This window comes from Oncorhynchus clarkii, chromosome 18, assembly GCF_045791955.1.
Source record: "Oncorhynchus clarkii lewisi isolate Uvic-CL-2024 chromosome 18, UVic_Ocla_1.0, whole genome shotgun sequence".
In the NCBI taxonomy this organism is placed as follows: Eukaryota; Metazoa; Chordata; class Actinopteri; order Salmoniformes; family Salmonidae; genus Oncorhynchus; species Oncorhynchus clarkii.
In genome coordinates, this window is record NC_092164.1 from 58,424,488 (window position 1) to 58,445,881 (window position 21,394).

Below are 21,394 nucleotides of genomic sequence, written 5' to 3' on the forward strand. Positions count from 1 at the left end.
CAGAGAAAGTTCTTTTTTAACAAGTAATAAAAAAACAAAGATATGGATCAAATTGATTGGATCCCCTGTTTTCAGTACTCAAGCACCCTTCCCCTGTGAGGATAATGGCACAGAGACTTTTTCTCAAATGTTTAATGAGTTGGAGAACACATGGCGAGGGATATTAGACCATTCCTCCATACAGAATCTTTCCAGATCCTTGATATCCTTAGTTTGTGCTTATGGACGGCCCTCTTCAATTCAAACCACAGGTTTTCAATGGGGTTCAAGATGTTGATTTTGTGGTCAGTTAACCATTTGTTTGTGGGATTTGATGTGTGCCTGGGGTTATTGTCTTTCTGAAACAGTCACTTGCAGACAACTTTTAGTCTCCTGGCAGAGAAAACAATTTTTTTTGCGAACATGCCCTGGTAGTTGACAGAGTTCATGATGTCGTTGCGTTGACCACAACAAGAGCCCCAGGTCCAGTGAAAGAAAAATTGCAGCGTAGCATCTAAGATGCACCACCATATTGTACAGTAGGGCTGGGGTATTTTCTGCATATGCATTGTTCTTGTGAAGGACAAAACTGCCATTGGTGTGCATGGTTAAAGACCTCTAGTTTCATGTCATCTGACAATCATGAACTTTACAGAGTACCAGGACATTTTAGCCTAAAAACCTGGTTTCCTCATGCCAGGCAGTTAAATGGCAGGAAGTTAAATGTTGTTGCTTGTTTAGGTGTGGCCAGAGAACACCTTGGAGTAAAGAAAGTGATTCTGTCCTATTTTCTACTCATCCTAGTTTGAAGACATTCTGTTAAGACACTTCCTTTGTCTTTTTACTTGTATCGGGTCATTTAATGGTAGCCTTGTTCTCCAACACACTACTGACCCAGAACCCTTACTAATGCTGCCATACTGAGATCCCCTTCTCCTTCTTCTATAAACCAGACATGTACATTAAGACTGCAACATTAGCTAATGACTGGAGACAGATAACAGGACATTGTTGCTGAAGTGTACACACGTTAGACACAAAGTGTTTTCACTATTTCACTCCAGTAAACACCATTTCCTGCAGTCAAATGACCAAAACACCCTCTAGTGGCCTCATGGGTGGAATGTTAATATTTTTCATAATTTCATAATTAATAAACATAATTACAAAAAAACAGCCAAAAAATCCGGTGTTTCTATGTCAAACAGTTTTGTTATATTTCAGTCTTCTCTGATGTATATAAAGTGTAATATTGGGATGCAAACTGGAATACATTTAAACTCTAAATCTGACATGGTACAGGTGTCTTATTTTTTAAGCCCATAACCATGTGTGAGGTGGATACTTTTGTTTCAAGTAGATTTGTTTAAGACTATCAAGAAAGACTGTGTGACCCTGATTTAGCCCACTGCAGTAAAATGTTATCAATTGCTTGTTTTAGAAAGCCTGGTTGATGAAAAACTGGAAACATTACTTTCCTAACCTTTGATAGAAAAGAGAATAATTTGATGTTTTGAGGCTTGATGTTTTGAGGCTTTGATGACTGCTGATCCGTGATGATCAGGAAGCTCCACAGTGGCCTCCAATAGAGTTGTTAATAATCTGTTTAGGGTGTGATTCTCAATAGGGTGTGATTCTCAATAGGGTGTGATTCCACTTGTTGTTGGAAGTCGTGTGTGCTAGTATTTAACATGGGTGAACCAAAGCAAATGATTTCAGCCCCTTTTGTGTTGCTTGAGAGAAAGTTATGAATTGTTGTCCATTGTTATACCAGTTTACAGCATGCTCTGACTACAATGGCAATCTTGATTTAGTATATGAGGTTCCTTGGTTCAAACATTTCATTCTAATGACTCTCTGTTTGAACCTATTTCACAGACGACTGCAACATCTGACTAAGTCATTATGGGCCAGAGTTAGTTGTTCCAATGGTTTATGTTATTTATTGTCCTGTTTACTACATCAAAGGTCGGAATATTTTTGTTAGGATGAAATATGTTCATTTTACAGTTTTTATGGCAACATGCAGAATGGATGAAAACACGTTTTATTATGGCTAATTGTAATAATAATAGACCTCCAGCTTTGTAGAAGATACTGTAATCTGTGAATATCAACTGTGAACGGATTTTTCATATTTCATATACTAACGATTTACACTGAGTGTACAAAACATTAGGAACACCTGCTCTTTCCATGACATAGATTGACCAGGTGAAAGCTAAAGTCCCTGTGTAGCTGAAGGGGAGGAGACTGGTTAAAGACAGATTTGCAAGCCTTGAGACAATTGAGACATGCGGAGAATGTGAAATACAAAAGAGTGCCTTTGAACAAAACATGGTTGTAGGTGCCAGGCGCACCAGTTTGTTTGTGTTAAGAACTGCTGCTGGGTTTTTCCATGCTCAACAGTTTCCTGTGTGTATCAAGAATGGTCCATCACCCAAAGGACATCCAGCCAACTGTGGGAAGGATTAGAGTCAACATGGGCCAGCATCCCTATGGAACGCTTGACATTTGTAGAGTCCATGCCCCAATGAATTGAGGCTGTTCTCAGGGCAAAAGGGGGTGCAAATCAATATTAGGAAGGTGTTCTTAATGTCTTGTACACTATTAAAATGATATAGCCTATGTACTCCACAGTATTCCATGAATATTTTCACTCTAGAAAATATGATAACCAGTTTCATCTTTTGGCTTCATTGCCTATATTATGTTTCACTACAGGACCTTTTTAATTTTGATGCTCTTATTGTAAGTGTATATACAGTTGAAGTTGGAAGTTTACATACACTTTAGCCAAATACATTTTAACTCAGTTTTTCACAATTCCTGACATTTAATCCGAGTAAAGTAAAAAGTTCCCTGTTTTAGGTCAGTTAGGATCACCACTTTATTTTAAGAATGTGAAATGTCAGAATAATAGTAGAGAGAATGATTTATTTCAGCTTTTATTTCTTTCATCACATTCCCCGTGGGTCAGAAGAATACATACACTCAATTAGTATTTGGTAGCATTGCAATTGTTTAACTTGGTTCAAACTTTTCGGGTTGCCTTCCACAAGCTTCCCACAATAAATTGAAGTGAATTTTGGCCCATTCCTCCTGACAGAGCTGGTGTAACTGAGTCAGGTTTCTAGGCCTCCTTGCTCGCACACGCTTTGTCAGTTCTGCCCACAAATTTTCTACAGGGTTGAGGTCAGGGCTTTGTGATGGCCACTCCAACACCTTGACTTTGTTGTCCTTAAGCCATTTTGACACAACTTTGGAAGTATACTTGGGGTCATTGTCCATTTGGAAGACCCATTTATGACCAAGCTTTCACTTCCTGACTGATGTCTTGAGATGTTGCTTCAATATAACCACATAATTTTCCTACCTCATGATGCCATCTATTTTGTGAATTGCACCAGTCCCTCCTGCAGCAAAGCACTGCCACAACATGATGCTGCCACCCCCGTGCTTCACAGTTGGGATGGTGTTCTTCGGCTTACAAGCCTCCTCCTTTTCCTCCAAACATAACGATGGTCATGATGACCAAACCGTTCTGTTTTTGTTTCATCAGACCAGAGGACATTTCTCCAAAAAGTACTATCTTTGTCCCCATGTGCAGTTGCAAACCGTAGTCTGGCTTTTCTGTGGCGGTTTTGGAGCAGTAGCTTCTTCCTTGCTGAGCGGCCTTTCAGGTTATGTCGATATAGGACTTGTTTAACTGTGGATATAGATACTTTTGTACCTGTTTCCTCCAGCATCTTCACAAGGTCCTTTGCTGTTGTTCTGGGATTGATTAGCACTTTTCGCACTAAAGTACGTTCATCTCTAGGAGACAGAATGCATCTCGTTCCTGAGTGGTATGACAGCTGCATGTTCCCATGGTGTTTATACTTGCGTACTATTGTTTGTACAGATGAACATGGTACCTTCAGGCATTTGGAAATTGATGAACCAGACTTGTGGAGGTCTACAATTATTGAGGTCATGGCTGATTTGATGATTTTCCCATGATGTCAAGCAGAGGCACTGAGTTTTTGAAATACATCCACAGGTACACCTCCAACTGACACAAATTATGTGAATTAGCCTATCAGAAGCTTCTAAAGCCATGACATAATTTTCTAGAATTTTCCAAGCTGTTTAAAGGCACAGTCACCTTAGTGTATGTAAACTTCAAACCCACTGGAATTGTGATACAGTGAATTATAATTGAAATAATCTGTCTGTAAACAGTTGTTGGAAAAATTACTTGTGTCATGCACAAAGTAGATGTCCTAACTGACTTGCCAAAACTATAGTTTGTTAACAAGAAATTTGTGGGGTGGTTTAAAAACAAGTTTTAATGACGCCAACCTAAGTGTATGTAAACTTCCAACTTCAACTGTAGTTCTGTCCTTGAGCTTTTATTGTCTATTATTGTTCTGTATTATGTCATGTTTTATGTTCTGTGTGGACCCCAGGAAGAGTAGCTGCTGCTTTTGCAAAAGCTATTAGGTATCCTAATAAAATAAATAACAATAATTTTGTAAATGTTTTTTGTTGTCCTCTCTGTGAATGTCTGCTTGGGTAACCACAGCCAGACACATATCATATGTTAACATTATTATTTATGCTGTATGTTTGTCTTCACTCAGGAACCTGAGCTGCCAAAGGATCACGCTTCATAAGAACCTCTTCGTTTCCTATGTCCTCAACTCCGCCCTTACCCTCATCTACCTCATAGCAGTGGTCAACAACACAGATGTAGTGGAGAGAAATCCAGTAAGTCTCACACATTTAATCTATAAAATCCATTAAGTCTCACACATTTCATCTATAAATTCCAGTAAGTCTCACACATTTCCTCTATAAAATCCAGTAAGTCTCACACATTTCATCTATAAAATCCAGTAAGTCTCACACATTTCATCTATAAAATCCAGTAAGTCTTACACATTTCATCTATAAATTCCAGTAAGTCTCACACATTTCATCTATAAATTCCAGTAAGTCTCACACATTTCATCTATAAATTCCAGTAAGTCTCACACATTATCTATAAATTCCAGTAAGTCTCACACATTTTATCTATAAAATCCAGTAAGTCTCACACATTTCATCTATAAAATGAAAACAATTTAAGGGGAAGAGGATAGATAACTCTCAGGCTTTCACTGCATGATATTTTCAAAATAATATTTTTTTTAATTCTTAAAACATAACACAGCCTTCGAGCTCGGTTTCACTTCATTCAAATGAGTTTACTATCAGTTTCAATCAACCTGAGTGCAGATGTTTTTTTAAGAGTGTTCGTTAGGACATGAGTATTTTTTGCATATCTTGTTGTGTGCACAAACAGCCCAGAGTTATCCTTCTCTTAGCACTCAAAGACTTCTGTCCTCTGTCAGACTTTTGAACAGTTGCCACTCGTTGAGTTTAAGTCAGAGCTGAATTCTTTGAATCCTGAGGCCTGTTAAGGTGAACATGGTAAATCTGCCTCTATGGAATGTAGCGTTTCTGTGTCTGGGATCATCCCTTTCTGGTGCTTTAGGTATTGTATTTTATGAGCCATTTTTATTGTCCACCTTTTGAGGAAATGATTTGATTATGGTATTGTGCAAGTTGCTGAGTCTGTTCCCCAAAAAAGTATTAATAGTAATTCAAAAACAAGCTAGAAAATGTCAGAGATCTTGATCCAGAGAAATGGCTACACTTGGGTAACCTTACTGAGTAGATACATTCGTTTTTTCCTGGTTAGGTCACATGGTTAGTAAAAACTCCTGGTTGAATGTACACAGTAAGGTCCTGTTATCATGCTCTCGATTGGATCATCACTTTAGAGATGTCCTTCAGTTTATCCAGTCAAAGAAAATAACTCCCGTCTGGGTTTGATTTCTAGCCTCTCTTCTTCTCTTCTCCCCGTACCATCATGTTCTCACTGGAAAAACAGACTTCAAGCCTAATCCATCTGGCATATTCACAGTGGAAGGTTTTTTTGTTTCCTCAGATATACCAGCTGACCCTGGTGATCCAACTGACAGGGAGGAAGGAATGACAGCTTTCACAATAAATATTGTGGGAATGTAATTGGAAAACGCCTAATTTGATACCGAATGCTGGGGCTCTGGTTTATAGAGCAGGGGTTGCTGGGATATCTCCTCAGTTTAGGGTCTGGTGCCATAGCAGGTGCCAGCTCTCTGTTCATATGATTTCTCCTTTTATTTGTCCACTGAAGATGTTTGGTTGCTCTGATTAAACCTTGAGTCATATCTGAAGTCGCAGTGTCCATGAATGATCATTATTTAACCCGACCGTACAATATGAATAGCTATGTTCTAGCAGCATTGGCTCAGAACCATCTTTCCAAATCTGTCCTAAATGTATTATAATCTGATTGCTTTGAGAAGCGGGAGAACTAAATTGCAGTTTGTCTTTCACACCTCAGACAACATGGTCTTGATATCGAGGGGTGGAACAAAAAAAAATCCCATCACAGTTGGTTGCACATACTGCACATGTTGAAATTCTGGAGCGCCAAATTTAGACTGGGTCGGTCTGTGTTCTGCATGTGTGATTTAGGGATGTGGTACTCTTTTGGGAGAATAGACTAGGTGCTCTCTGAACAAAAAGGAACAAGCATTCTTTCTCTCTGGCGGATCACAGTAGAGACTCCAAGTCTGCCAGAAGCGGGAGGAGTGAATCCCTAGTGCTCAGGCCAAACGAAGGACTAGGCCCAAGACATGAGACACACACTTTGTCAGACATTAGTAACTTAAACACACAGCCTGTCCCGTTACATTAGGCTGGACGCCTCAGTTGGGCATTCAAGTTGAGGTAAATGTGGTTATGAATTGGTGAGAAAAATGAAGCGTTTAGATCACACCAACAGACCTTAGTGATGAGTGAACTGTATTTCAGCATACTTGTAATGGCACATCTGGACTCCATGTAAGGGCCAGGAGTCATGAAGGGAGGGAGGGATGGGGGGAGGGAGGGAGGTGAAGAAGGAAAAGAAGGAGGAGGGTAGATGAGGGTAGAGGAGGAGGGTAAAGAAGGAGAAGTGTAGATGAGGGTAGAGGAGGAGGGTAAAGAAGGAGGGTAGATGAGGGTAGAGGAGGAGGGTAAAGAAGGAGGGTAGAGGAGGAGGGTAGATGAGGGTAGAGGAGGAGGGTAGATGAGGGTAGAGGAGGAGGGTAGATGAGGGTAGAGGAGGAGGGTAGATGAGGGTAAAGGAGGGGGTAGAGGAGGGTAGAGGAAGGTAGAGGAGGAGGGTAGATGAGGGTAGAGGAGGAGGGTAGATGAGGGTATAAGCGGAGGGTAGATGAGGGTAGAGGAGGAGGGTAGATGAGGGTAGAGGAGGAGGGTAGAGGAGGAGTAGGGTAGATGAGGGTAGAGGAGGAGGAGGGTAAAGAAGGAGGGTAGAGGGGGGTAGAGGAGGAGGGTGAAGAATGAGAAGGGTAGATGAGGGTAGAGGAGGAGGGTAAAGAAGGAGGGTAGATGAGGGTAGAGGAGGAGGGTAAAGAAGGAGGGTAAAGAAGGAGGGTAGAGGAGGAGGGTAGAGGAGGAGGGTAGAGGAGGAGGGTAGATGAGGGTAGAGGAGGAGGGTAGAGGACGAGGGTAGATGAGGGTAGAGGAGGAGGAGGGTAAAGAAGGAGGGTAGAGGGGGGTAGAGGAGGAGGGTAGATGAGGGTAGAGGAGGAGGAGGGTAAAGAAGGAGGGTAGATGAGGGTAGAGGAGGAGGAAGGTAAAGAAGGAGGAGGGTAGATGAGGTTAGAGGAGGAGGGTAAAGAAGGAGGAGGGTAGATGAGGGTAGAGGAGGAGGGTAAAGAAGGAGGAGGGTAGATGAGGGTAGAGGAGGAGGGTAGAGGAGGAGGGTAAAGAAGGAGGAGGGTAGATGAGGGTATATGAGGGTAGAGGAGGAGGAGGGTGGATGAGGGCAGAGGAGGAGGAGGGTAAAGAAGGAGGAGGGTAGATGAGGGTAAAGAAGGAGGGTACATAAGGGTAGAGGAGGAGGGTACATGAGGGTAGAGGAGGAGGGTAAAGGAGGAGGAGGGTAGATGAGGGTAGAGGAGGAGGCTAAAGGAGGAGGAGGGTAGATGAGGGTAGAGGAGGGTAAAAGACGTAGAGGAGGGTAAAGAAGGAGGAGGGTAGATGAGGGTAGAGGAGGAGAGTAGATGAGGGTAGAGGAGGAGGAGGGTAAAGAAGGAGGAGGGTAGATGAGGGTAGAGGAGGAGGGTAAAAGACGTAGAGGAGGAGGAGAGTGCATTGGGAAAGTTTTCAGACCCCTTCACTTTTTCTACATTGTTACGTTACAGCGTTATTCTAAAATGTATTAAATTAAAATGTGTCCTCATCAATCTACACACAAAACCACATAATGGCAAAGTGAAAACAGGGTTTAAAGAGTATTTTATTTACTTAAGTATTCAGACCATTTACTCAGTACTTTGTTGAAGCACCATTGGCAGTGATTACAACCTTGAGGCTTCTTGGGTATGACACTACAAGCTTGGCACACCTGTATTTGGGGAGTTTCTCCCATTCTTCTCTGCAGATCCTCTCAAGCTCTGTCAGGTTGGATGGGGAGCTTCACTGTAAAGCTATTTTCAGATCTCTCCAGAGATGTTTGATTGGGTTCAAGTCCGGGCTCTGGCTGGGCCACTCAAGGACATTCAGAGACTTGTCCCGAAGCCACTCCTGCATTGTCTTGGCTATGTGCTTAGGGTCATTGTTATGTTGGAAGGTGAACCTTCACCCCAGTCTGATGTCCTGAGTGCTCTGGAGCAAAGAATTTCTGCAACATTGAAGGCCCTCAAGAAAACAGTGGCCACTGTATGGCTAAGAGGTTCTGAAGGCTGCGTATACGGACCTCAGGGACAAGAGTCGAGAAGACATACAGTACCAGTCAAAAGTTTGGACACACCTACTCATTCAGGGTTTTTCTTTATTTTTACTATTTTCTACATTGTAGAATAATAGTGAAGACATCAAAACAATGAAATAACACTTATGGAATCATGTAGTAACCAAACAAGTGTCAAACAAATCAAAATGTATTTCCTTCTTAATGCGTTTGAGCCAATCAGTTGTGTTGTGACAAGGTAGGGCTGGTATACAGAAGATAGCCTATTTGGTAAAAGACCAAGTCCATATTATAGCAAGAACAGCTCAAATAAGCAAAGAGAAACAACAGTCCATTATTACTTTAAGACGAGAAGGTCAGTTAATCCGGAACATTTCAAGAACTTTGAAAGTTTCTTCAAGTGCAGTCGCGAAAACCATGGGTTAAGCTGTGATGAAACTGTCTCTCATGAGGACCGCCCCAGGAAAGGAAGATCCAAAGTTACCTCTGCTGCAGAGTTACCAGCCTCATAAGTTGCAGCCCAAATAAATGCTTCAAAGAGTCCAAGTAACAGACACATCTCAACATCAACTGTTCAGAGGAGACTGTGTCAATCAGGCCTTCCTAATTAAGAGACTTGCTTGAGCCAAGAAACACAAGCAATGGACATTAGACATTACACTGGTGGAAATCTGTCCTTTGGTCTGATGAGTCCAAGTTTGATATCTTTGGTTCCAACCGCCATGTCTTTGTGAGACCCAGAGTAGTTGAACGGATGATCTCCGCATGTGTAGTTCCCACCGTGAAGCATGGAGGAGGAGGTGTGATGGTGTGGAGGTGCTTTGCTGGTTACACTGTCAGTGATTTATTTAGAATTGAAGGCACACTTAACCAGCATGGCTATCACAACATTCTGCAGCGATACACCGTCCCACCTGGTGGGAATATCATTTGTTTTTTAACAGTACAATGACCCAACACACCTCCAGGTTATTTAAGGGCTATTTGACCAAGAAGGAGTGTGATGGAGTGCTGCATCAGATGACCTGGCCTCCACAATCACCTGACCTCAACCCAAATTGAGATGGTTTGGGATGAGTTGGCCGCAGAGTGAAGGAAAAGCAGCCAACAAGTGCTCAGCATACGTGGGAACTCTTTCAAGACTGTTGGAAAAACATTCCAGGTGAAGCTGGTTGAGAGAATGCCAAGAGTGTGCAAAGCTGTCATCAAGGCAAAGGGTAGTTTGAAGAATCTAAAATAGATTTTGGTTTGTTTTAAAACTTTTTTGGTTACTACATACCATATGTGTTATTTCAAAGTTTTGATGTCTTTACTATTATTCTACAATGTATAAAATATAACGAATAAAGAAAAACCCTTGAATGAGAAGGTGTGTCCAAACTTTTAACTGGTGCTGTACTTGTATGTAAATGTAATGTAGCTGCTACCAATTCCAGAATCAGATCAGCACACATGTTCCGAGACAGAGTGCTGAGAACAACAAATCTCAACACCTAGAGGAGCCAATGAATCTACATGGGCCCGTCCCAAATGGAACCATATTCCCTATAGACGGGTTGATTATTTAACAACAAATCTCAACACCTAGAGGAGCCAATGAATCTACATGGGCCCGTCCCAAATGGAACCATATTCTCTATAGACGGGTTGATTATTTAACAACAAATCTCAACACCTAGAGGAGCCAATGAATCTACATGGGCCCGTCCCAAATGGAACCATATTCTCTATAGACGGGTTGATTATTTAACAACAAATCTCAACACCTAGAGGAGCCAATGAATCTACATGGGCCCGTCCCAAATGGAACCATATTCTCTATAGACGGGTTGATTATTTAACAACAAATCTCAACACCTAGAGGAGCCAATGAATCTACATGGGCCCGTCCCAAATGGAACCATATTCTCTATAGACGGGTTGATTATTTAACAACAAATCTCAACACCTAGAGGAGCCAATGAATCTACATGGGCCCGTCCCAAATGGAACCATATTCTCTATAGACGGGTTGATTATTTAACAACAAATCTCAACACCTAGAGGAGCCAATGAATCTACATGGGCCCGTTCCAAATGGAACCATATTCTCTATAGACGGGTTGATTATTTAACAACAAATCCGATGCGTGTGCAACTATGGGGCAAAACAGACTGGTTGGCTTAGATTGTTGACAACATGTAAACTATATATTTTTACAATATTCATTGGAAACATAAATAAATGTGCACAATGAGCACTTGTTGTCTCAAATACATTGTTACAGTTGTTGGGTTAGCTAGCTAGCGAATTTGAGCCATATTAGCACTGATCAGTCAAAACACCTCAAAACAAGACATTTTATCAAGATCAAGATGAAACGAGTCACTTACGATTCCCCACATAGTTTTTTGTCATTGTTGGTAACTATCTGGTCATCCAGACTCACAACAACACACAGACATCTGCCACATTGAAGCGTGCGTATCGTTTTCGTGACATTGTCAGCTAACCCATCTACTGTATATAGTGCACCACTTTTGACCAGGGCCCATATGTAGGCAGTAGTGTGCCATTTGACAGAAAGAGACATGATAGCATAGTGTTGACTGACAAGAATGTGTGGATATTATTGAACAGGATTTAGGCTACTTTGCAGTACATTTTTCTTGTAAAAGAAATACAATGTGCTGCAGTTACAATAACCTAGAGAAAAGTGGAGCAAGGGATACGCTCCAGCAGTAGGGGGTAAAATGATGAACGTCCTCCTATTGGAAAATCACAATACCCCCACTAACAATTTTGTGTCAGGGCTGTTTGAGCATTGGGCTTCGTGTTGTTGTTATTGTTATTTGGTGTTGTTGTTATCTCTGTGTGACTCTCTGTGATCCTAATCCCCTGCAGGTTGGCTGTAAGGTGTTGCACTTCTTCCACATGTACATGCTGGGCTGTAACTACTTCTGGATGCTGTGTGAGGGGATCTATCTGCACACGCTCATTGTGGTGGCTGTGTTCGCCGAGGAGCAGCATCTACACTGGTACTACCTCCTAGGCTGGGGTGAGTCTTACTACCCGCCTTAACCACAGATCAGGGATCCCATTAGCTTAAAGAGATAGTGTGAGATTTTGGCAATTAAGGCATTTTTCTACTTATGCTAGCTGTTCCGGTAGACTTATAATCGTTGCACTAACGATAGTTAGCGTTGGCTCACGAAATTACCTGTAACTCCCTTCATACTGGACGCAGAGACATAAAAATGGTATCCGCAAGTTCATCTGACTCCCTTTAAACTAAAAACCTAAAATGTATGCAATAAGGCTGTATTAGTTATAGCCAGCAATTGAAAGCAGTGCAAAAGGTTAATTGCAGAGTGGAATAGTCGAAGTAAGAGGGTCCACTCCCATCAAAATCATTCAGAGGCGGCGCTCCTAGTGGCCGGGGACTTTAGTGCAGAGAAACTTAAAACCATTTGACCTCATTTCTACCAGCTAATTACATGTGCAACCACAGAGAGAAAAAAATAACTCTAGACCACCTTTACTCCACACACAGAGGCAGGTACAAAACTGACCATAATTCTACCCTCCTGATTCCTGCACACAAGCAAAAACTAAAGCAGGGAGTACCAGTGACTCGCTCAATACGGAAGTGATCAGATGCTAAGCTACAGGACTGTTTTGCTAGCACAGACTGGAATATGTTCAGGGACTTAGGAGTATACCACCTCAGTCACCGGCTTCATCAATAAGTGCATCAATGACGTTGTCCCCACAGTAACCGTGCATACATACCCCAACCAGAAGCCATGGATTACAGGCAACATCCACACTGAGCTAAAGGTGAGATCTGTCGCTTTCAAAGAGCAGGACTCTAACCCAGACGCTAATAAGAAATCCCGCTATGCCCTCAGACGAACAATCAAACAGGCAAAGCATAAAATACAGGACTAAGATTGAATCCTACTACATCGGCTCCGACAATCGTCGGATGTGGCAGGGCTTGCAAACTATTACGGACTACAACGGGAAGCCCAGCCGCAAGCTGCCCAGTGACACAAGCCTACCAGACGAGCTAAACGACTTCTATGTGCACTTCGAGGCAAGCAACACATGAAGCATGCATAAGGGCTGTTCCGGACAACTGTGTGATCACGCTCACCATAGCCGATGTGAGCAAGACCTTTAAACAGGTCAACATTCATAAGGCCGCAGGGCCAGTTGGATTACCAGGGCATGTACTCCGAGCATGCGCTGACCAACTGGCAAGTGTCTTCTCTGACATCTTCAACCTGTCCCTGACCCAGTCTGTAATACCAGCGTGTTTCAAGCAGACAACCATAGTCCCTGTGCGGAAGAACACCAAGGTAACCTACCTAAATGACTACATCTATAGCCATGAAGTGCTTTGAAAGGCTGGTCATGGCTCACATGAACCATAGACCCACTCCAATTTGCATACTACCCCAACAGACCCACAGATGACACAATCTCTATTGCACTCAACACTGCCCTTTCCCACCTGGACAAAAGCAACATCTACGTGAGAATGCTGTTCATTGACTACAGCTCAGCATTCAACATAATAGTGTGCTCAAAGCCCATTTGTCACTTTGGAATAAAGGGACCAGGAGACATGCGCAGGAATAGGTAATAGGGGTTTTTATTTACCCAAATTAGGAGACAAAGGAGATGATCGTGGACTACAGGGACTACAGTGGACTACAGTGCCGAGCACGTCCACATTCTCATCGACAGGGCTGTAGTGGAGCAAGTTGAGAGCTTCATGTTCCTTGGTGTCCACATCACCAACAAACTATCATGGTCAATTTTGTAACCACTCCCTCTTCAAATTAGGGCTGATTGGAAAAGCTGTTCAAAAGAGGACATTGTATTATTTCTTTGTATTCCCTGACGAAGGCCATGCAGCCGAAACGCGTCAGATTTTTAAAACCTTGTTTCTATTGAACACGCCATACAAATAAAGGCGTTTTAATTAATTATATGAAGAGTGCCTTGGTCCTCCCTTCTTTTTTCTTTTATCTTTTTGATGACCAATTCACCCCTTTTACCAAAGAGCACCTTCTGTCTACCAAAATGTACTATTGTGTACCTTAGTAGAAAGAAGAGGAAGGGAAGCGCTACTAAAATCTATTTTATATTTGACATTCTTCAAATAGCCACTTGATGACAGCTTTGCACACTCTTGGCATTCTCTCAACCAGCTTCATGAGGTAGTCACCTGGACTTTTGACCAGTAGTGTACATACTTCCTCTTCTCCCCATCTGCTTTTATGAAAACAAGTCACCAAAACAGCATTCTCACACAGTAATTAAATGATTCACTTGATGGTCAGTCATGATAATTATTCCCTTTTGTTATTGCTTTATTTTACGTTTGAACATGTTACATTATATGTATTCTGCAGTTGTTTAGCTAAAATGATTTTATTCAACGGACAAACCAGATGTCCTTGCTGGAATTGAACTCATATCCTTGTGAACTTGCCAATCTGTTTTTAGGTCATGTATTTCACTGTCTATTCTATCTATTCTAATGACGTCTGAGGTAACATGATACAGCAATAAGTCTTCAGAGCAACCTGTTGTATGTTATAGTGTGTTCAAAACCATAAACTCACCTAGCCTCGGAGGCCTCTGCGCTCCTATATCATGATTCATAGCCGATCTTCATATTTCATCACCCTGTACTCACTGTAGAAATAAAATAACATTGTAAACAGCTCCCACCATCGCTGAATCACACATAGATCAGCTTGTGTGTCACACAACACAATGGGACACAATCTGTGTCGGGACACAGGATCAGAGACAACCCTGAGGTCACTGTTAACTGCAACACTCCCTGTGTGTCAACCCCACCAAACCCTGTATCAGATTGACAGCTTTAGTAGCTCTTCCTATTGGATAGCTGCTGTTAACGTGCTGTCTGTTCTGTTCTCCCCCCTCTTCAATGGAGGAGTGATGTGTTATAATATGAGCCCTGCCTGTCCGATAAGTGATACGATAACTGTGAATGGTCGGCCATTATTAAAGATGCCGTGATATAACCTTGGGGCAGAAGCTACAGTGTCTTTCACACAGCCACCCGAGGAATGGAGGGAGGACATCCAGCTAGTCCATCTGTAGCCAATATGGCCGTAGAGCTTTGATAAATCACTTCTAAACAGACCCGCTGCTCAGATTCATCTGTTTAATCTGTTTATGGCCCAGCTAAGATGAAACCCCCAATAAACACTGGTATGGTTGTGTTGTTAATGGAGAAGGATTTAACAAGACTGGATTATTAGAGGAAATTGCTCAGTGTGGGTTTATTCTTGTTCAGCATGTAGCGGATAGCATGATGAGGATGATCTTAATTTGATCACTTTTATTGCCAACAAATTTCTTACACCACAGGTATTGCAGATGAGCTTCGTGATTTACATAAATTCACTGAAAACCCACACTAACACACGGTAACAGTATAACTGTAACAGTATGTCTCCTACTGTTGGCCAGCTAATAGCCTAACCACCGATCAAGCATTATTATGGACTAAACGTTCAAATCCTGTTGCTCCAGGATTATTTTTGTTGTGACAATATAGGTCAAATTAAGATCCTACACCTATAGGATAGTATAAGCTTGTTTTGAATTTAGGAAGGGCTTCCATTGGCTGTCTGCTCTGCCAGGTATCTTCACCTTAAAGGGTATTTAAATTATGCTTAACAGCCTTAAAGGGATAGTTGGCTCAAAATACAAATGAACATGATTTCTCCACTTACCTTGTCTGTGTTCATGTTCAGTTGTATTTTCAGTGAACTTCCCCTTTATCCTCTTCTATCGAAAATACAGAAGATATACAAGAAGTTACTCTTATAACTGAGGAATTACATGCTAATTACTGTAATAACCACATTGTAGATGTTTACATCATAATACACATAACATCATTCATTGATTGATTCATGAATTGATTAATTGACATTTTGCAGATGTCCTTACAGAGTCTTTCTTCTGGTTCCCAGGGTTTCCCTTAGTGCCTGCATCCATTCATGCCGTGGCAAGGAAGAAGTATTTTGATGACAAGTGAGTGATGGTCCTCTGCACTAGTATTGTAAATAAACAGAGCAGCTGTGTGGTGGGCTGCAGTAAACAGATCTAGAAGGAGAAGGAAGAATAATTAATTGTCTGTTTGTAGACTTATGTGACGGAGAATGTTTCTCCTTCCTGTAGCTGCTGGATGAGTGTCGAGACCCACCTGCTCTACGTGGTCCATGGGCCCATCATGGCAGCGCTGCTCGTAAGCTACATCCTACACTCTAGAACCTTAGAAAGTTATTTGGCTGTCCCCATAGCAGAATCCTTTGAAGAACTATTTTTGGTGGCAGGTAGAACATAATTGTACATGGATGTTCTTCTAGATCAAAACTTAATACGTAGGTAGCCATCATTGGACCAAAAATCATGTATTGTTATACTGTTGAATGTGCAACACATCAATCAAAGCTAATTGTGTCCTATGCTGGTGTTTAGACTTCCATTGTTTAGACAAAATCATTATAATCTGATTAGATTGCAGCCCTTTCAGACACAGCAACCATGTTCAGACGTTTATAAAATCCCTTCTTTCTTTCCCAGGTGAATCTGTTCTTCTTGCTGAACATCGTGAGGGTGCTGGTTACTAAGCTGAGGGACACCCACCGGGCAGAGTCTAACATGTACATGAAGGCAGTGAGGGCTACGCTGATCCTGGTCCCTCTCCTGGGCATCCAGTTTGTCATCTTCCCCTGGAGGCCAGAGAACCGTCTGGCGGGGGAGGTCTACGACTACATCATGCATATACTAATGCATTACCAGGTAATCGCTATAACTACATCATGCATATACTAATGCATTACCAGGTAATCGCTATAACTACATCATGCATATACTAATGCATTACCAGGTAATAGCTATGACTATATCATGCATATACTAATGCATTACCAGGTAATCACTATGACTACATCATGCATATACTAATGCATTACCAAGGATATCTCTATGACTACATCATGCATATACTAATGCATTACCAGGTAATCGCTATGACTACATCATGCATATACTAATGCATTACCAGGTAATCGCTATGACTACATTATGCATATACTAATGCATTACCAGGTAATCGCTATGACTACATCATGCATATACTAATGTATTACCAGGTAATGAAACTGATCACTACAACTACATCATGCTTATATTAATGCATTACCAGGTAATGACTATGACTACATCATGCTTATATTAATGCATTACCAGGTAATATCTATATTAATGTATTACCAGATAATGACTACATCATGCATATATTAATGAATTACTAGCTCATATCTATATTAATGTATTATCAGAACATGACTTTATTAATGCATTACAAGGTAATGACTGTATTAATGCATTACCAGGTCATGACTACATCATGCATATATTAATGCATTACCAGGTCAAATCTATATTACTGTATTACCAGATATTGACTTTATTAATGCATTAGCAGGTAATGACTACATCATGCATATATTAATGCATTACCGGGTCATATTTATATTAATGTATTACCAGCTAATGACTGTATTAATGCATTACCAGGTAATGACTACGTCATGCATATATTAATGCATTACCAGGTATGTAAGGCAATTGATTGTATGCTAGCAGAACAGTCCTTACCAAAGCTCTGGTCTGACATAAGGTATACTCTTAGAAAAAAGGGTTCTTCGGCTGTCCCCATAAAATAACCATTTTTTTTTTTTTTTTTTACAGGGTTCTACATAGAACCAAAAAGGGTTATTTTATGGGGACAGCCGAAGAACCCTTTTAGGCTCTAGATAGCAACTTTTTTTTCTAAGAGTGTGTAATTGTCTTGTTTTCCCTCCAGGGATTACTAGTGGCAACGATATTCTGCTTTTTCAATGGCGAGGTAAGCACTACTGTACTAACACAACACACAACACACAGAATATCTTTCTTCACTCTGTGGAAACCAGCAACTTCCCATTCAGTTGTACTCTTATATAATTTGTTTGTTGAGGTACAGTAGACAGTATACAGTAACAGTTTAAGCTTGAACCTCTGAAGAACCCTTACCCTTTGGTATGGTACCTTTTTAACTGAACCTCTGAAGAACCCTTACCCTTTGGTATGGTACCTTTTTAACTGAACCTCTGAAGAACCCTTACCCTTTGGTATGGTACCTTTTTAACTGAACCTCTGAAGAACCCTTACCCTTTGGTATGGTACCGTTTTAACTGAACCTCTGAAGAACCCTTACCCTTTGGTATGGTACCTTTTTAACTGAACCTCTGAAGAACCCTTACCCTTTGGTATGGTACCTTTTTAACTGAACCTCTGAAGAACCCTTACCCTTTGGTATGGTACCGTTTTAACTGAACCTCTGAAGAACCCTTACCCTTTGGTATGGTACCGTTTTAACTGAACCTCTGAAGAACCCTTACCCTTTGGTATGGTACCGTTTTAACTGAACCTCTGAAGAACCCTTACCCTTTGGTATGGTACCTTTTTAACTGAACCTCTGAAGAACCCTTACCCTTTGGTATGGTACCGTTTTAACTGAACCTCTGAAGAACCCTTACCCTTTGGTATGGTACCTTTTTAACTGAACCTCTGAAGAACCCTTACCCTTTGGTATGGTACCTTTTTAACTGAACCTCTGAAGAACCCTTACCCTTTGGTAAAGTAAAGTTTTTTGGGTGATATTACAGTTTTAATTGAACCTCTGAAGAACCCTTATACTTTGGTATGGTACCTTTTTAACTGAACCTCTGAAGAACCCTTACCCTTTGGTATGGTACCGTTTTAACTGAACCTCTGAAAAACCCTACCCTTTGGTATGGTACCTTTTTAACTGAACCTCTGAAGAACCCTTATACTTTGGTACATTGTTTTTTGGTATAGTACAGTTTTAATTGAAATTCTAAAGAAATCTTACCTTTTGGTAAAGTACAGTTTTAATAGAATCTCTAAAAGAATCCTTTGGTAAAGTACAGTTTTAATAGAATCTCTAATCTCTTTGGTAAAGTACAGTTTTAATAGAATCTCTAATCTCTTTGGTAAAGTACAGTTTTAATAGAATCTCTAATCTCTTTGGTAAAGTACAGCTTTAATTGAACCTCTGGCAAGTATAGTTTTAATTGGCCATGTTTAGGGAATGATGAGTCAGACCCCAATGAAACAGCTCATTGCTGCCTGGTGGCATTTCAGCTGTCTGGACTCGTCTGTCCCGTCATGCACACCATTTCAGCTGTCAGGACTCGTCTGTCCCGTCATGCACACCATTTCAGCTGTCAGGACTCGTCTGTCCCGTCATGCACACCATTTCAGCTGTCTGGACTCGTCTGTCCCGTCATGCACACCATTTCAGCTGTCTGGACTCGTCTGTCCCGTCATGCACACCATTTCAGCTGTCAGGACTCGTCTGTCCCGTCATGCACACCATTTCAGCTGTCCCGTCATGCACACCATTTCAGCTGTCCCGTCATGCACACCATTTCAGCTGTCCCGTCATGCACACCATTTCAGCTGTCCCGTCATGCACACCATTTCAGCTGTCCCGTCATGCACACCATTTCCAGGTCAACAGACAGCCATCTTGTGCACCTGATAACAACATAGATTTTTGTTTTTTAAAGTTTTTATTTGACTAGTCAAGTCAGTTAAGAACAAATTATTATTTACAATGACAGCCTTCCCGGGAACAGTGGGCCTTGTTCAGGGGCAGAACGACAGAGTTTTACATTGTCAGCTCGGGATTTGATCCATGCACACCTGCCGCCCTGAACAATTGTGGAGGTACCGGGGATTGAACCCGGGGCCTCATACATTGACAAGTGGCCCGTGGTGATAGAGTTGTCACCAATTAGTTGGAGAGAGCATTACTGCGCTGAATCTATGGAGTCAGCTGACTCTTGTACAGTAGCAGAGCCAACAGCACTAGGTCCATCTCAGACACTTGAACATCTCTGGGGCGAATCATCCACCCTGTCTGTCTGTCTGTCTGTCTGTCGCTCACTCACCTCAGCCTGCAGTTGTTTGCTGTCTGACAGCGGATGTCCATAATCTAGAGTCACCAACACAAACTTGAACTTTTTAATTTTTAAGGACATTACTGTTTTTTTTTTTTAAAGAGACCATTTGATTTGTTTTTAGGTCATATTGTAGATGCTGTGATCCAGAACGGCCAGAGGTTTTAACATAGGCCCACCCACCCAGTGAGTTAATAAAATACATTGAGAGAATACATTTAATAGGTCAGGAGTTGCATTAGGTACTGCTTGGCCAGTCTGAGCCCAGACCAGGAGAAAGAGCGCCTGAGCATTTTCTTCGCTTGAGAAAGTAGAAAGAAAAACAATGCACACACCCAGAAAAACAGAGACCTTATTTGAATACACAGCATGAGGTTGAATCTGGCATTGACAAAAACACAGCGAATTAACATAGTGTTCGTTCGCCATCAGGCGCAGTGTTTAGTAATATTTTATACGTAGGAAATGATTTCTGGACCGGGAAAACAGGTCAATTATTAGCTCATGCGTGAGCAACCAGGCCCCATCAGCATCTCCATCGGCTCTCGTAAACCAAGTTTGACGTGTCCGTAGAACCGATTCAGCAGTGTCGGGGGGGATAAAAGACGCATTGACACAGTAAGGGAATGTTTGTTTGCTTTGCAGCATAATGGCTTTTACTGTCTCCTAATTTGGGACATTCATTTTTGGAGATGAGTTCATTGCACAATTTGATTCTGGGGCCAAACTGCCTAGATCTAGGCTGTGTCCCAATTGACACCATATTCCATACATTCTCTATGGGCACCTTTTCCCCTAAGGGTTGTGGTCAAAAGTAGTGCAATATAAAGGGAATAGCTGTGTCATTTGGGACTCGGCACTAGCTACACAGTCTGTTGAATAACTCTTTGTCAAGTTACGCCAATGAGGAAAAAAGTTGTACTTATTGTTATGTTTTCTAGGTTACGTCTGAAATTGCACCCTATTCCCTATATAGTGCACTACTTTGGACCAGAGTGCAAGTAGTTTTTAAAAAGAAAAGTGAAATCCTGTGCCCAGCAATGTGTCTCTAGGTCCTGGTGCTGATTTTGGCAGGAACAACTAGTATTCAAAAGTATGATTAAAAACGTCAGACTGAAGAAAAGAAAGGCGAATGTCATTTTTACTCGATTTTCAATGCTAGTTGTTGACATGCTCTGCATCATTAGATCATGGGAGAGTGCAGTGTGTCCTGTCCTCATTTTCACTCAATAATTAGTGTGGCATTGTTCAGGAATTAGATGTTCCCTGTGCTGGCTCAGGCCATTCTTCTGAGAGAACTATGTCAAACACTGCTTTGCTTTCCATTTTTAGAGTGCACGCTCATTCATGCAGCATAAAGTTATCACACAAGATAATTCTCTGGTTTTCATTTTTTTCTTAATCAGATTTGTGCTGTGCTGAATAATTTCATACTCTCATAATGTATAATTTACTAACTTGGTGATTTTCAAAAGAGGAACAGCAGCTAAGCGAGCATAAATTCATCAA

General features: G+C 41.4%; 1 protein-coding gene across 1 annotated transcript in view; it reads left to right on the forward strand.

The window, feature by feature from the left end:
• LOC139372744 (calcitonin gene-related peptide type 1 receptor-like) overlaps nt 1-21,394 on the forward strand; it is a 48,166-nt gene that overhangs the window by 25,443 nt on the left and 1,329 nt on the right. The window contains exons 9-14 of the mRNA XM_071112540.1: nt 4,605-4,731; nt 11,697-11,850; nt 15,821-15,881; nt 16,029-16,095; nt 16,434-16,652; nt 17,722-17,763. Of these exons, the coding sequence (XP_070968641.1) occupies nt 4,605-4,731; nt 11,697-11,850; nt 15,821-15,881; nt 16,029-16,095; nt 16,434-16,652; nt 17,722-17,763 (670 nt within the window). The remainder of the gene's footprint in view (nt 1-4,604; nt 4,732-11,696; nt 11,851-15,820; nt 15,882-16,028; nt 16,096-16,433; nt 16,653-17,721; nt 17,764-21,394) is intronic.